The sequence below is a fragment of the Ursus arctos genome, unplaced genomic scaffold (assembly GCF_023065955.2).
Source record: "Ursus arctos isolate Adak ecotype North America unplaced genomic scaffold, UrsArc2.0 scaffold_14, whole genome shotgun sequence".
Taxonomy (NCBI): Eukaryota; Metazoa; Chordata; class Mammalia; order Carnivora; family Ursidae; genus Ursus; species Ursus arctos.
Genome location: NW_026622808.1, coordinates 10049122 through 10065313, shown reverse-complemented (window position 1 = coordinate 10065313; position 16192 = coordinate 10049122). Strand labels below are relative to the sequence as shown.

The 16192-nt window shown below is 60.7% G+C and overlaps 2 protein-coding genes across 8 annotated transcripts; one reads left to right on the top strand and one right to left on the bottom strand.

Moving 5' to 3' along the window:
- The first annotated feature begins 2537 nt into the window (after nt 1–2537).
- Nucleotides 2538–9500, top strand: TNK1 (tyrosine kinase non receptor 1). Of its 2 annotated transcripts, XM_057311357.1 has the most exons (13): nt 2538–2578; nt 3795–3990; nt 4148–4218; nt 4346–4537; nt 4789–4944; nt 5062–5345; nt 5560–5833; nt 6995–7089; nt 7409–7573; nt 7805–7884; nt 8185–8483; nt 8565–8660; nt 8743–9500. In XM_057311357.1, exons 2-13 carry the CDS (start codon nt 3828–3830, stop codon nt 8854–8856), a joined length of 1989 nt encoding a protein of 662 aa, XP_057167340.1. In that variant the 5' UTR covers nt 2538–2578; nt 3795–3827; the 3' UTR covers nt 8857–9500. The 2 variants fall into 2 exon arrangements, with proteins under 2 accessions (XP_057167340.1, XP_057167341.1); XM_057311358.1 differs by lacking the exon at nt 2538–2578 and having other exon boundaries at nt 2585–3990; nt 8327–8483; nt 8743–8830.
- Nucleotides 9493–14255, bottom strand: PLSCR3 (phospholipid scramblase 3). 6 transcript variants are annotated; one of them, XM_048226945.2, is made up of 8 exons: nt 13874–14255; nt 13482–13665; nt 12983–13218; nt 12845–12887; nt 12504–12724; nt 12100–12189; nt 10355–10516; nt 9493–10212 (listed from the first exon to the last, which is right to left on the bottom strand). In XM_048226945.2, exons 2-8 carry the CDS (start codon nt 13486–13488, stop codon nt 10156–10158), a joined length of 816 nt encoding a protein of 271 aa, XP_048082902.1. In that variant the 5' UTR covers nt 13489–13665; nt 13874–14255; the 3' UTR covers nt 9493–10155. The 6 variants fall into 6 exon arrangements, with proteins under 6 accessions (XP_048082902.1, XP_048082901.1, XP_026376632.2 ...); XM_048226944.2 differs by having other exon boundaries at nt 13482–13661; XM_026520847.4 differs by having other exon boundaries at nt 12100–12261; nt 13874–14254.
- Nucleotides 14256–16192: the final 1937 nt, after the last annotated feature.

Genomic DNA, 16192 nt, shown 5'->3' with positions numbered 1-16192 from the left:
TATGGGTTTTAGAAATCAGATAGTCATTGCCTCAGGACAATGGAATTGACTGAAAATAGACACAAGGCTAGTTTCTGGAATCGTTGAAATGTTCTGGGTCTTTATCTGCATGAATACACACATATAGTGGTTGAAATGCATTGACCTGGGGCCCCTGGGTGGCTCAGTCAGTTAGGTGTCTGACTTCAGCTCAGGTCATGGCCTTGTGGTCTTGGGATTGGGCTCTGTGTCAGGCCTTCCTGCCTCATTGGGACTCTGCTTGTCCTTCTGCCCCTTCCTGTTCCCCTGCTCATGCTTTCTCTCTCTCTCTTAAATAAATAAAAATCTTAAAAAAAAAAAAAGTGCATTGAGCTATACAGTCAAGTCTGGGCATGTTCCTGAATGTAAGTTATACCTCAATGAAGTACTGTCAGCATACAAAGTATATCAATGTTCATTGAATATAACAATGACAAACCCCCCCAGAGGACGGATTAAACAGCACAACAAACATAACCACAGAGAGAATTGGTGAACTGGAAGACAGACCTAAGGAGATTACCTGGATTGCATCACAGTGACACAAAGATTGAAGGATATAGAAGAGAGTTTCAAGGACATGGAGGACAGAGTGAAAAGGTCTAGCATACTTTTTTTTTTGAAGATTTTATTTATTTATTTGACAGAGAGAGAGAGACAGCCAGCGAGAGAGGGAACACAAGCAGGGGGAGTGGGAGAGGAAGAAGCAGACTCCCAGCAGAGGAGCCTGATGTGGGGCTCGATCTCAGGACCCTGGGATCACGCCCTGAGCTGAAGGCAGATGCTTAACGACTGAACCACCCGGGTGCCCCAGGTCTAGCATACTTCTAACCACAGTCCCCAAAAGGGAGAACCAAAGAATGGAGGAAACAAAATATTTGAGGAGATAGTAGCTGAGAATTTTCCAAAACCGATGAAAGATATGAATTCATAGATACAGGAAACACAACACACTAATCAGAATGAGTAAAAAAGAATCCATACCTAGATACTTTGTAACAGAACTACAAAATACCAATGATGTCTTAAAAGCAGGGAGAAAGGACAGATCCCCGACAGAGGAATGACGGTTAGACGGAGCAGACTTCACAAACAGTATGCTCGGTACCTATCACATGCCTACACTGTCCCAGGTACTGAGAACACAAGGATGCGGGGCGCCTGGGTGGCTCAGTGGTTGGGTGTCTGCCTTTGGCTCAGGTCATGCTCCTGTGGTCCTGGAATCAAGCCCTGTGTCTGGCTCCCTGCTCAGCGGAGAGTCTGCTTCTCCCTCTCCCCCTCCCCCTGCTTGTGTGATCTCTCTCTAATATATAAATAAAATCTTAAAAAAAAAAAAAAGGAAAGAAAGAACACAAGGATGAACAAGACAGATCCAGTCCCTACCGTGTGGATCCCACAGTATATTAGGGACATCAGATGTGGAGGGAGCAATCACAGTGTGATGAGCTGGCCTCCTTGGAAGGCAAGAGAAGGCAAGGAAACCAAACAGGTTGAACTGTGAACTATGAAAAATTTCCCATCAGTGCTGGAATATCCTATGTGCTTACCAAGATGGGGTAGGCTTTTCCCTCCAAGGGACTCTGGGGACAGCTCACACATCCGTCCCTGGGACAGAAGGAGACAGGCCAGATGTCCTGAGACTCGTGACTTCCTCCCCGGGACCCCTGAGGGAAAGGGAGAGGGATGTTCCTCCTCAGAGCCTTCTCCGAGGTTCTAGACTTTGTCCTGTGGCCACCATCCAGGTAGCCGGTGTGTGGAGACTACATGGGGGAAGGAGGGTTGAGCCAGAATGAGGCCAGTTAAACGCCAGTGATGGGGAGGGGTGCCCTTGACCACTGAGACCAGGTACCAAGCTGGGATGGGGGTTAGGAGCCCAGCCACACACAAGACCTCCCACATATTCTACCCTGGGGAGCTCCCCAAAGGGTCCCTTTCTGGGGTGGCACACTGGAGCGACGTTCAGAGCTGGGACACAGACAATGGCTCCAATCTTAGACTCTGTGTAGGCTGGGGGCCGACTTCCCGCACCAGCAACACCTCTCTGCCTTAGCTCCGTTTCAAAGCGCCCTGTGCCACCCTGCCTCCCTCCACAGGAGGGCTAGGGACGCTCTCTCCCCTGCTAGGGGTCAGGGACGATGTCCTGTTTGGCCTTATATTCCCAGGGCCTGGGCCGCATTTCTCCATCTGGTGCTTATTCGTGTAAGGGGTGGGGCTCTGGCCAGGAGAGGTGGAAGATTTGGGGAGAGGGGCATGGGGGACAGGACCCCCAGGAGGAAGTCTGAGAGGGATAAAAAGGTCTTTGAATGAGGCGGGAAAGGGGTGCGGAGGAGGAGAGAGGGAAAAGACTGGAGAAGGGTTTCTCGGGGTCTGGCCAGGCGGAGGAGAGCCCGCCGGCCGTCCCGGGTCGGGGGGCAAGGGGCGTGGTGGGGGCTCCCCCGCCCGGCGCCAGGCCCCGCCCCCACGGCCTCCGGTCCCGCCCCCGGGCTGCGGCCCCGCCCTCCCCGGGATTTAGTGCTAGCGGCCAGGGCGGCTCCGCAGCCGCCGTTTCCGCCTTCGCCAGGTGAGGTTCCCCGGAGCGGGGACGCCGGGGGCTGGGGCTGGCGGAGCAGCTGTCGCTTGGGGTGCGTCCGCGGGTACCCTGTTCGCCTCCCCGCCCTCTCCCTCCGCCGCCCCTTCCCTTCTGCGGTCGCCTTTCCTCCCGTCCCCCTTCGCTTGCTTTCCCCTCCTCACCTTGCAGGCGATCCCGGGTCTCCCTGGGTCCTGGCCTCCCTCCTCCCCCGCGCCCAATCCCTAGTCCAGCCCTTCCTCCTGGTGTAACTAAAGTGGGGGTGGGGTGGGGTCCAGGTGCGTGTAAGCGAGAGTGTGGTGCAGGCAGCCGGCGCCCAGAGCACCCGGCCCTAGTTAACAAAGATTGGTGGAGTTGCCTGGGAGTCAAGTTAGATTGAGTGACTCAGGCGTGCGGGCAGGGCTTCTGTCCCTGGAGCTGAGCGCAGGTGGGTGTGGAAGGGACTGTGCACCTGGTAGCACCTGGCCCTGTAGGCCTTACCTGAGCTTAGCTCAGCCTGCACTTACGCACCGATCACAAATGGCCGATGTGATTTCAAGCGTCGCTGCCTGGGGTGCGGAAAAGGCTGTGAGCCTGGCATCTCCTGCGTAGTTCAGGTGTCCCGTGTGGCGTGTGTTCCTGTGGACCTTGATGTCTCACACACGTAGGGCGATATATCTCGGAGGCAGTGAGCCCGAAAGTCACAAGTAGGCGTACTGTGAAAGGTTATGTGGCAGGAAGCCTGGGTGTTCCGTGGCAGCTTTCTGGAATGTCTCGGACTTGAAAGGCCATGGATCTGGGTGTCTCAGATTCTTTTGCAGCATGTCTGTAGGTCTCAGTGTGTGTGTGTAGCAGTGTTTCGAGTGTGGGAGGCAGTGTACCTGTGTGTGTGTGTGTGTGGTTAGCATATCTGGGCATCGCTGGCTGGTATGTGGTACCCAGGTGCCCCTAGGGGTACAGGGGTAGGTGCCTTCCTATCTCCAGAGTGAGCAGAGGAACATACCTCAGGCCTGCAGAACACGAAAGTCAGGTGTGAGGTGAGGACCGTATGTAGGTCTCAGGTACCGGTAGCATTTTCCCTGGGTTTGAGTGAGTGGCCGGATTCCTGGCTGTCTTTGATGCATCCCTCCCTCTGCATCTGAGTGTGTTTGATGGGTGGGGGGTGGAGCTGGAGACCCCGTTTCTGCTGTTTCGGCGTCTCAGCGGCTTACCCTGGGCTCCGTGTCTGGAGGTGCGTGCGTCATCCTCGGGGGCTCCTTCAGACATGCTCCCCGAGGCGAGCTCGCTGTGGCTGCTTCGGCTGCTTCGGGACATCCAGCTGGCCCAGTTTTACCGCCCCATCCTTGAGGAACTTAATGTTACCCGGCCGGAGCACTTCGACTTCGTCAGGCCTGAGGACCTGGACGGCATTGGCATGGGCCGGCCTGGTAAGGGACCCCTGGTCTCATCTTCCCCAGACTGGGACTTTCGAACCCCCTTCTCCCCCCGCCAGCCCTCTTCTGGTCTGTAAATCCTTCTGCATCCTCCCCTGCCCCCACGGCCCATCGTGTGCCACCCACGTTCCCTGATTCTGACCTTCCCCAGCCCAGCGCAGACTGGCCGAAGCTCTGAAGAAGCACCGTTCGGGGCTCAAGTCCAAGAACTGGGTCTACAAGGTGTGCATTTGGGGGTGGGGGGGGCAATAGACTTAAAGGGCCAGCTTAGGCCCGGGAATGGGGTGGGCTGAGCGTCAGGGAGGCGTGTACAACACTCTACACACTTGATTTCCCACCCCTGCTTCAGATCCTTGGGGGTTTTGCCCCTGAGCAGAAGGAGACCACCCCACCTTCAGACAGCCACCTGTCCCTCCCTGAGCGGGAGGGGGGACTCAAGTGTCTGATCCCGGATGGTGCCGTGCGCAGAGGAGAGCTGCTGGGCTCTGGCTGCTTTGGAGTGGTGCACCGAGGGCTGTGGACACTGCCCAGCGGCCAGAGTGTGGGTAGCTGGGGAGCCTACTTCATTCTGGATGCTGGGGCCAGCTGCCCCTCTGGTCTTTTTCTTTTTTTCTTTCTTTCTTTCTTTCTTTCTTTCTCTTTCTTTCTTTCTTTCTTTCTTTCTTTCTTTCTTTCTTTCTTTCTTTTTTTTTTAATTCTGGCTGCCCCCTGTCCTTCACGTTGTCCCTGCTCTGGCCCTGGCACAGCTGTTCCCTAGGGTGCCAGATAGTGTCCTTTCCCCCCACCCCCCAGGTCCCAGTGGCTGTCAAGTCCCTCCGGGTGGGTCCTGAAGGGCCCGTGGGCACAGAGCTGGGGGACTTCCTTCGAGAGGTGTCCATCATGATGAACTTGGAGCACCCACACGTGCTGCGTCTGCACGGCCTCGTGCTGGGCCAGCCTCTGCAGATGGTGAGCACACCCGGACCGCGGCTCCCAGGCCAGGGGTGCGACGGTAGGGTGTTGGCCAGCGTCCCGGGGCGGGGGCGGGGGGCAGACCCCTGCTCACAGGGCGCCACGCTCCCGCAGGTGATGGAGCTGGCGCCCCTGGGATCCCTGCACGCGCGCCTGACCGCCCCGGCCCCGACACCCCCGCTGCCCGTGGCCCTGCTCTGCCTCTTCCTGCGGCAGCTGGCGGGGGCCATGGCGTACCTGGGGACCCGCGGGCTGGTGCACCGAGACCTCGCCACGCGCAACCTGCTGCTGGCCTCCCCGCGCACCATCAAGGTGGCCGACTTCGGGCTGGTGCGGCCGCTGCGCGGCGCTCGGGGCCGCTACGTCATGGGCGGGCCCCGCCCCATCCCCTACGCCTGGTGAGGGGCCGAGGGGCGCCGATCGGGGGCCGATCGGGAGGGCACCTGGCTGGCTCGGGGCAGTGCGGGCGCGCCGCGCCTCCCAGGCAGGCCGGGACGAGGATTCTGGAAGGGCTTGGGAGGGAGGTCACCGAGGACGGTGGCGGCGCCGCGGAAGTCGCGCGCTGGGCGGGGGAGAGGGCCCCGGGCAGCCGGTTCAGCGGCGTTTCCGCAGGTGTGCGCCAGAGAGCCTGCGCGAGGGGGCCTTCTCTTCTGCGTCGGACGTGTGGATGTTTGGGGTGACGCTGTGGGAGATGTTCTCCGGGGGCGAGGAGCCCTGGGCCGGCGTCCCGCCATACCTCATCCTGCAGCGGCTGGAGCAGGACCGGGCCCGGCTGCCTCGGCCTCCCCTCTGCTCCAGGGCGCTCTACGCCCTTGCCTTGCGCTGCTGGGCCCCCCACCCCGCCGACCGGCCTAGCTTTTCCTACCTGGAGGGGCTGCTCCAAGAGGTGGGAGCCCCTACCTCCCCACATACGCCCCGTCTCACTTCCCCGTTTTCTCCCAGGGTTGCACGTACAAGACTAACAGATACTCCTGGGCTGGGGTCTGGGACAGACGGACAGATTCGGGCTCTACCTGCAGGGCGCTTGGAGCCCTGGGGAGGATGCTTGGGGTACAGAGATGCAGGCTCAAGGGCTGGGGGCTGGGGCTGGGCCGGAAAGAGGGGAGCACAGAGCAGCAGGCTGCTGGGGGTGTCTACAGGCAGAGGTAAGACAGTTCAGCTGGCAAGCAGGGAAGGCAGCTGCGGGACCTCGGGTGTGTGCAGGAGGGATATGGAAGGAGTGATAGATAGATAGATAACCAGAGCTAACACAGGGCACTTGATCTGTGGAAGGTATGGTGCTAAGGCGTTGACATGTGTCTTCCTGCACAATCACCTCCTTCATCCTTACAACTCAGAAAGGCCACTATCTCGTGGCCTTTACGGATGTGGCAGTTAAGGCATTGACAGTTGAAGTGGTTTGCCTAAATTCACACAGCAAGTGGAGGAGCCCTCTTAGGTCGTTGAACCGGTCAGATGACCCGAATCACTGAACTCCGTTGTTGAAGCTTAGTCTTTACTCTCAGGGCACCTGGGAGCCATGGAAGGGTTTTGAGCAGGGGAGTCACAAGCCAACTTTACATGCTCTGTCACTCTGGCGTGGTGCATGAAGGGATGGGAGGGAGGACACGGAATATGGCAAGCGCAGGTAGGTGACAGTGGTTACAAAGCAAGAACGAAATGATGCCAGATTCAGGGTCAAGGCAGCGGGGCCTTGGAAATGAAGGCCCGGGAGGCAGAGGTGTGCGTCGAGTAAAAGCAGTGCATGGGCGACTCTCGCCTTGGTTCTCCTAGGTAGAGACAGGGCCCCCCTTTGTTGCTTCCTGACCCCTGGGCTATGTCCAGCTTGGCATGGACTCCAGGTCTGCCTCCCCTGCTGGATCACCACCGGGGGACAGGAACAGTCCCCACCCCCCCCCCCCCGGGCCCAGGACCGAGGACATAGCTGGTATGGGTTTGATTGGTGGGTACATCCACAGAGAGGAGTCTCCTTTCTTCCCTGCGCCTATGAAATTACCCTTCGGACTCAGGCCACAAGCCCTGACACCCTTTCCTTCTCCCTCTGCAGGCCTGGCCACCGGAGGGACGTTGTGTGCGGGATGTGACAGAGGCAGGCGCCCTAAGGATGCAGACTGGCGACCCCGTCACCATCATCGAGGGCAGGTGAGAGCCTCATGCCTCCCACACGTCTCCAGGAGGAGGACTCCCAGCCAACCTTCCTGACCCTGGTCCCGATTTCCTGCTCCCCAGCTCCTTGAACCCTGGTCCTCTGCATCCCCTCTTTCTCCCGGGCCTGGAGAGATCCGCTACCGTTGTGGCCTCCCGCCGGAGCCACCAAGCCCATAGAGCCCTTTTGTGTTCGGGAGAAAAAAGCCTCGCTTCCTTCAGGCAGATGCAGCTCCATGGCACACAGCTCGCGAGCTGAATGTGGGCCCAAGCCCAGCCCCCACTGCACCCCCTCCACCAGTGCCTCTTCCTACAGCCCCGACTCTGCAACCTGGAAGGGCCAGAATGGCCGCACGTTCAAAGTGGGCAGCTTCCCAGCCTCGGCGGTGACGCTGGCAGACGCGGGGGTCTCACCAGCCACCCGTCCAGTCCACAGGGTCTCCCCTGCCCAGGGAGAGCGACACCAGGGAAGCGTAGATGGGTGAGCACCCGAAAGAGTGGGGGGGACGCAGCTGGGCTGCGGGACCAAGTCTAGCAGCTTCTCTGGAAGGGAGGCTTGGGGAGGGGGCCAGGGCGAGGCTGTAGTGAAGGCTGGACTGGCCTCCCAGCTAGACCTTCCTCTCTGGGTCTCCGCCTGCCTGGGGCGGGAAGGGACACTGCTAAACGGGTGGGGTGGCGTGTGGAGCGTGAACGGGCTCACTCTCTCCGACAGGGACGGCGGGAAGGCAAAGATGCGGGATGTACCTTCAGCACGGGCCCAGAGAAGGAACGTGCCCCTGCAGAGAATGAAAGGTGGGTGCGGCAGGGGACCCGGCTTCCAGGGTCTCGGAGGAGATCAAGAGCGACCCTCCGATCCTGCCCCTGCCCCGAGTCCCGACCTTTGCAGAGCTGGACTTCAGGATCTGCCCGCTCCCCCTGCAGCTCCTGCCACCTTGGCTCTTCGGGGCCTCCGCTGCCTGGGCTCGGGTGTCTGCTCGGCACACCTTACTGCGCCCCTAACCGAGGGTCACCCTGAAAGCAGCACACAGAGTGGGGAGGAGCCAGGGCCCCGCGTCTGGGCTTCCTCTCAAGCTTTTTTTCTCAACCGTACAGTCATTTCCAAGAGTCTGGAGTCCGTTCTGTCCCTGGGCCCCCGCCCCACAGGGGGTGGTTCGAGCCCCCCCGAACTTCGCCATGCCAGAGCTGTGCCCCAGGGACCCCCAGGCCTGCCATCCCGCCCTCCCTTTGCCTCCAGCCCTTCTCAGCCCGGCCAGCCCCCCAGGGAGCGGCCTCCCTGGCCCAAGAGAGAACCCCCCCACAGTCATCCCTTGGGAGCGCCTGGAGCTAGCAAAGCCACCGTCCCCTCCGGAGACCTCCTGCCCGACCCCGAGTTGCAGAGGAGGATTACGGAGGTGAGCTCTCCCTGAAGGGCCTAGTGTGCAGAGGGGGCTCCAGGCTGGGTAGTGGCCTGAGCAAGGCTCTGTGCCCTGCAGGTGGAGCTGGGCGTGCACGGAGTCACGCACCAGGAGTGCCAGGCAGCACTAAGGGCCACTGGGGGAGACGTGGTTTCTGCCATCCGGAACCTCAAGGTAAAGCCAGACCCTGCTTTCGGGTTCCCACCGCTCCTGCCCCGGCCCCTGGTGCTCGCTGCCCTCCCTCCCACCTCCGCAGGTGGACCAGCTCTTCCATCTGAGTAGCCGGTCCAGAGCCGACTGCCGACGCATCCTGGAGCACTACCAGTGGGACCTCTCCGCTGCCAGTCGCTATGTCCTGGCCCGGCCCTGAGCGCTGCCCCCTTGGGCGTGGATACCAGCCTGGATCGAGGGCCTGGCCATGTGGGACTAAGGGGAACCAGAACGGGTCCTACCAGGGCAGAGTTTCCCACCCGAAGAGATCGTGTGGGTCGGCAGGTACAGGAGGAGCCCGGGGCCGGGCCCTGAGAGCATCTCCCCCTGTGCCCCTTGGCCTCTGAGGGCTCCAGCTCCGTTGGCCGGTTCACAGAAGGATCTAGTCCAGTCTGCCTACCATATTCCCAACCAAGAGGGCTGGAGGGACAGAGCTGCCCCACATCACATGCACAGGAAGCTTCCACTTGCTACAGAGAATGAGCAAGTGGGCATTCCGGACCTCAGGAATAGCCATCCCGAGCGGCCATCAGCTACCACACCGGACTCTGTGGGAGCAGCCATCTTGGATGGTAGAGGCAACCAGACTGATTGGGGGTACGTGGCCCAAACTGCCTTGGCTCGGTCCAGGGCCATGATGAAGGATGACGTTGCCCTCTTGAACTCAAGGACACTGGACCTTGGCAGCTTGGATGATGAAACGGGCCAGCCCCCTCCCAGCCCAGCTGTCCGAGTTCCCTTGGTTTCTTCCCGCACCAACTCTTCTACTCTCTCCCATTACATACATCTTCCAGTATCCAAAAAGTTACAAAGTTTATATGAATATGACATACAAAGATGCAGCCTCCTTCCCAGGGTGGGGAGAGGATGGGGTGCTTGCGTAAGGCACGGGAGCTGCAGTGAGCGCTAGCTGTGGGCAGGGCCCGAGGGGCAAGGAAGTGGGCACCAGAGGGTAGGCCCCACGGCCGTTGACGGGGAGGCGGGGATCCCCGCAGAGGGCCACAGTCTGAGGCCGAACTCACTGGCCAAGCCGGTGTGGGGAGAGAACGGTCATACCCGCCATCTTTGGTGCTGCGTCCCTTGTCCCACCCCAGCTCTGTCAGAAAACCCCAGGGCTCTGGATTCCACAGACCATGTCTGGAGCAGAGGCCTGACGGGAGGAGAGGAAGGGGAGGGGAGGGAGAGTCTGAAAGCTGATATGCGTGTGTGCTGGGGGCTCGCCAGTGGTGGGAGGTCGCGAGGGAAGGGCTCTCCTACATACCCTTCTCTGGGGTCCAAGGTGAAGGAGGCCAGGGAATTAGGGTAGGAGTAGGGCACCATGGCCCCTAAACTCTCAGGCATCCCTGTCTGTCCCCTGCAGTGCGCATCAAGGGAAGGGGCTGCCTCTGAGGAGGGGCTGGGACAGGCCGCCATCTTGGATCCCGGTTGAGGTGATGGTCTCCTCACCCCGAGGTGGCCTCTAACTGGTGATGGCCGAGGGCCCAGCACCTCCTCGCTTCTCGAAGAATATGTAGTCCTGAGGAGAGGGCACTGTCAACAGAGCTGGCTGGGCGGGCCTAGCTCAGCTCTCGCACCCCAGATCAGGCACCGCAAGCCCCCATAAAGTCCGTGTCCCTAACCCTCTCTGAGCAGGAGGCCAGGCGGGGCAGCCAACTCACGATGAGGAATGTGGCTCCCAGCAGCACCGCCTTCACCCGCACGTCCAGATCCAGGGGGAACTGCAGGCCAAAGTCATCTGCATCTGTGAGGGCCTCTCGGAGCAGCCCCCCCCACTGCTTGCTGATGCGGCCCACGCTGCGGGATTCATCCGGGGTCTTCACCTGTGGGGGGGGGGGGCAGGACCCAACTGGGGAGGGTGTGACTGATCACCCACCATCACCCCGCAGGAACCGTGCAGGCTCTCCACTCAGGGAATCCTTCCAACAGCCTGGGCTTTCCGTGTGACATGGGGGGAAACTGAGGCACCCTAGGTCACGCTGCGTGTGTATAGCAAAAATCAGAATTCGAGCTCTGATGGGTTGCTCTTGAAAGGCCATCCGCGAGAATGGAGCATCAGTGGTGGGAGACGTGGAAGCGCGATGCACTTGTCTCAGTGTGCGGCTGCCTGCTGGGTTTGTTTGGGTTACCAAAGTACCGGCCACCCACGGCTGGCGCAGTGGGTGCCCTGACCACAGTGACCTGGTCAAGAAGGGCTGGGCAGGCTGCGCTCTATCAGCCAGCCAGGCTTCTGGAAGGCTGTGGCTGCACGAAGGGGAGCCTTTCCTCTAATCTGCCAAGTAGGAAGGGACCTGTCCAGCGTCGCATGCAAACTTCATCCAGAGGGGATCCAAGCCCAGCTATGGGGGTGTGGGGGTGGCAGTAAGTGGCCTGTGAGGACCATGAACTTCCACGGGCTTCTCTGGGCCCAGCAGCAACAGGCCTTGCTGCCGTGGGTGGTGATTCACAGTAATTGCCTGGTCCTTTTCCTAGGCTTAATCTTCAGTGGCTAGAACGATGCCCTTCCCCTCGCCTTCCCCCACTGCCCCCCAGGCTGGGGCACTTCCTGCGGACCAGTCTCAAGCTGGGCAGGGCCTCTCCTGGCCAACCCTGGGGTCCCAAGTGCAGCCCCACATAGAGATCCTTCATAATTATGTAAAAGGAAAACTGGCCCTGTGACGGCCCCGTCTCCACGTTCCCATCCGGAGCTCGCCTGGTGATCTTCCCATCATGCAACCTCCACCCACCTACCAAGGTGACTCGATTTTTAAAAGTAGGCTTAGGTCAGACACCTCATCAGAAGCCTTGGAAAGTCTGCGGGCTTCCACCTGTTATTTCTCCCTTATCTGCACTGGTGATTATCCCTTAAAGAACTCAAGTGTCTGTGAGATGCCTCTGTCTTCTAGAAACAAAGGTACGTCCCCAGCCGCACCCTGAAAGTGTCACCACTTGGGTTCTCCAGGCTGATGCTAGAAATGCATGATGGCAGGGATATCTATCACCTGGATTCCAGGCTGGAGGGGCTGTTTGGACTTCTAGGTTGGCAGGGCAAGCCACAGGGTCTTGGCAAGTTAAACTGCTGCCTGCTCCCGGGTCTGGGCTCACAAACTCACGCATAGCAGCCACACGGGGCCAGCCCACAGCGGACTTGCCCGCAATCAGGCCTGGCCATAGACACTTCCACGCAGGGCTGCGGGCAACAAGCAGCATTGGTCCTTAAGATGAAACCGTCTTTGCCAAGCTTTCAGTTCTTAAGAGCACAGGGGTGTGCCTTTCTGAATGGAGGGTCACTACATGTGTGGTAGGAGTCACAGTGGATTTGGATTGAGGAGCTCAGGGTCTTGACCTTTGTGTTGGCCATCCTGCCTCATAGAAGCTGCCATCTTGATTAATGAAAGTCCCGGGAATCTCCCCCTATTCCTGGTACCTCAAAGTTGGTGTCCGTGCCACAGCCACAGGTCCAGCAGGGCCCCACCACGCGCAGGACCGTGCGGCGGTCCGCATCCTGGATGGAGAACTTGGGGAGGAAGGGGTGCCAGGTCTGTAACACGTGGCCAATGGTAGTGCCAGGGGGAGCCTGGACTTCCATCTGGAGTGGGAGGCAGACAGGGTCACTGCCGAGCCAGGGCCCCCCGCCCAAGCTCTCACCAGTCAGGCCGTCCCCTGTCTCTCCTCACTGACCTCCCATCCCACCTGCCCACGCCCACCCGGACCGCGCTTCATCCCGCGCCTGCGCCTCATTCCAAGCGGACCACGTTCCGTCAATGGTCCTCCCTACCACGGCCTGCCCCCCACCCAAACCCCTCCTTGGCCCCAGCCCTCCCCGCCCACCTCCTGGAGGCCGCAGGGGCAGCAGCCGCAGCCACAGTGGAGGGGGCGGAGCAGGCGGAGCACCTCTCGATCTCCCGCGTCCACCACGCGGACACGCAGGGGCCGGCGGGCGCCGCAGCACAGACGCGCGCAGCAGTTGCTCTCCTCGGCCGCCTGACCCACGGGCTGTCCGGCCCCCGAACGCAGCTCATACCGGTTACATGTCTCCCAGCCTAGGAACGCTGCCGGGGGTTGGGGGGGGCACGCTGAGACTCAGGCACGGGCACTCCCCCCCCCCTCCGCCAAGAGCCCACTCTCTCTGCCCCCTCCACGAGCCCCAACCTACTCCTCCTTCCACTCACTTTCCACTCGTTCAGCCTTCTGGTGAATCAAGATCTGATCGATCTGCAAAGAGAGTAGGGTGGGCGCCGATGTCAGCTGGCCGGCCTGGACGCCAGGGTCCCCTCCTCGCCACTCCTCCCCTCCTCCCTCCCACTCACCTGCACCAGGAATTCGAGGCCAGAAGGCACCCCCGGCAATGGCAAGAACGGGACGGCAGGCCCCGGGGCTCCCGGGCCGGGCGAGGGGAAGAGAGAGAAGCCGGGCGCAGGGGCGGGTACGTGGGCGGGCACTGGCGCCGGCCCGGGCCCGGGGTGCAGCGCCGGCTCCGGATACCCAGCGGTCACAGGGTAAGGAGGTGGGGGTGAAGGGGCGTGCCCTTTGGGGGACAAGTAGCCTGTTGGGGGGACAGGAGTGGATTAGAAAGGGACCCGCGGCCTCATCCCCCTTCCCCTTCGGCCACGGGCCGCGAAGCTGCGGGGGAAATGCGATGGGAAGAGGCTGAGAAAGATGGGGCGGGGGAGCAGGGCGGTGGCTCCCCGGGAGGAAGGGAGGGGCCCCACGCAGCCAGTCGGAGCACATTCCCGGAGGATGTGCTCGACGCCCAGCTCCCAAGTCCGTGGGGGGATAACGGAGACCCTCAGCCTGGCGCCCACTTACCTGCCATGGGAGAGGGGCGAGAGTTCGCGGGATGCCGGGGTGTCCGGGAGGCTTAGTTTTAGAGGTGGAGGCAAGTTCGGGCACAGCCGGACAGACACAGAGACAGACACAAAGACGGACAGGCAAACGCGGAGAGGCAGCTGCGCCCGGCGCCGGCCCAGGGTCTCTCGGGCGGCGCCTCTGACTCAGGGAGAAACCGAAAGTGTCAGCGGGCAGGGCGGGGTACCTGGGACCCTGGATTCCCTCGGGGGCCCCAGAACCGCCCCCTCCCTTTGTTCTCCCATTCTCCGCTGAGGCGGCTGTGGGCAGACGGCAGGACAGATGGACCCGCGGCCCGACCAACGGCCCGACCTCCAGGGAGGCCTCCTGACCCTTCGGTGCCCCCCGCTCACCTGAAGCCCCTAGAATAGCTGGGGTGCCCAGCACTCGGTGGCTCACAGGAGCTCGTGGAGGCGGGCCCGGGATCTGACCCCGCCCCTCGACCCGTCCAGGCCCCGCCCCGCCCGGTCTGGGCGGCGCGCCTGCGCAGAAAGGAGGCCGGCTCTCCGCGGGGCCGCGGACCGTGGACCCCTGGCTTCTTTGGGGGCGGTCGGCGTCCCCCTCCTCTTCCGCTCTGCCGCCCCAGGCCGGAGGACGCTCGCCTGGGGAGGGCCGCCGGCGGAGACCTAGCCCTGCGACCCCGGCAGCTCTGCGGGCGCGGAGGGCTCAGTGTCCCTGGGTGGGAAGCGAGGGCAGCTTGCGCGGCGCTGGACCCCAGGCTCCTCCTCCCAAGGGCGGTTCGGGCCCAGCTGACGCAGCGGAACACCCTTCACACTCCCTCATTGGCTTCTAGGACTGGCCCCCGGCTCCCTTTCTGCCTCCCGGGGGCTGCCTCGCGGGCTCCTCTCCGTGACGCCGCAGTCACCCACACAGACACCTCGCAACCACAGTACTGCGTGCAGGAACCCCTGGCCACGTGGGTGACAGGCCGCCAAACGGTGTCAGGAATGAGTGCGCGTGCAGGGAGGTTGGGGGGCCAGAGGAGGCAGCGCGGTAGGCAGGAAAGCTCGGGTCCTGAGCAGAGGCCCGCAGGTGTGAGGAAGCCCTGAGCCCTGGGCCCCATAGGCCAAGCGGCAAGAGAGGAGTTTAGAGAGGGAGGCCAGCCCACGTGTATGGAAGGCCTGGCGGGAGCCGGGACCTGGCCTCAGGGACCGCATGGGAGCCCACCGAAAGATTTTAAGACCCAAGGAGAAGGTCAAATTTGTGTTTTAGAAAAACCGCTTAAAGCACAAGGTGGACCATGGAGGCCCCGGGCTGGGTCGCTGACAGCCGGGAGGAGAGGATGCTGTTTTAGTGCGGACAGAAGTGGCAGATTGGGGGTACTTAGACAATAATATAGAACTTGAGGGCTGAGATGTGGAGGTGAGGAGTTCGGAATGACCCCAGGACCCTGTCTGGTGACTGGGCAGGCGGAGGTGTCACCCCTCAAGATGGACAGGGAGAAGCAGGTTCGGAGTTGGGGCTCCTTTGCCCCTATGTCCATGTTCCTCTGGGCTGGTCAGCTGCTCCCAGAGCTTCCGTCATCACATGCTTCAGACCCAAGTGCCTGACCTCTCCCCTGGTATCCCTTAGCACCTCACAGTGGACATGGCCCGAGCCCTGGGCCAGCATCCACCGAAACATATGAACATTCAGTTATTCAACAAAGATTTAGTGAGCACCCACTCCGTGTCAGCCAGCATTTGATAGGAATACACAGCAGGTTTTTGTTAGTTTTTTTAAGATTATTTATTAGAGAGCACGGGCAGGGAGGGGGGAGCAACAGAGGCAGAGGGAGAAGCAGGCTCCCCGCTGAGCAGGGAGCCCCATGCGGGACTCGATCCCAGGACCCTGGGATCATGACCTGAGCTGAAGGCAGACGCTTCACCGACTGAGCCACCCAGGCGCCCAGGAATATACAGCAGTAACAAAAAGAGATTAACAAAAATTGCTGACGGCCTGGGGCCGGTGTTCTAGTAGAGAAGAGACCGATAACGTAAAATACACTAGAAGACAGATGGTAACAGGTGCTCTGAAGAAAAACAGAGCAAGATAAGGAGTCTACAGGGCGGTGGGCAGGGGCTGCGAAAGACGGTGGACGAGGAAGGTACCACCAAGAAGGTGGTAGTTGGGCAAAGACCGAAAGAAGGTCAAGGATGGAGCCAGGCCAACTTCTGGTGAAGGACGTTTCAGGCAGAGGCAACGACAAAGGCAAAGCCCAGAAGGAGAAGTGTGTCTTACTTGCTCAATGACCAGAAAGGAGGCCAACGTGGCTGGCATGGAATGAGCCAGGAAGAAGTAAGAGAGGTCACAGGAGCCTGGGTCACATACGACCTTGCAGACCATCGGATTGGACTCTGACTGAGATGGGAAGGGTCGCAGGGTTTGGACAGAGACATGAGACTGACATACTCAATCAGGGGTCCTCAGCTCTGGCCACAAGAGAGAATCATCTGGGTGCTTTACAAGACACCTCTGCGTGGGCCCCAGGTCCTATAAAGCTCAATTAGAATATCCGGGGTAAGGTGCAGACAGTAGAACTTTTTGAGAATTCCCTAAAGACTTTAATGTGCAGCTAAGGCTGAGGAGCGCGGTGATACAGGGTCCCTATCAGGCTGCTTTGTCCAGAGTAGGCTGTAGGTGGGCAAGGGCAGAAGGACGTTCTTGCAGAAAGCTACGTGGGATGTGATGGA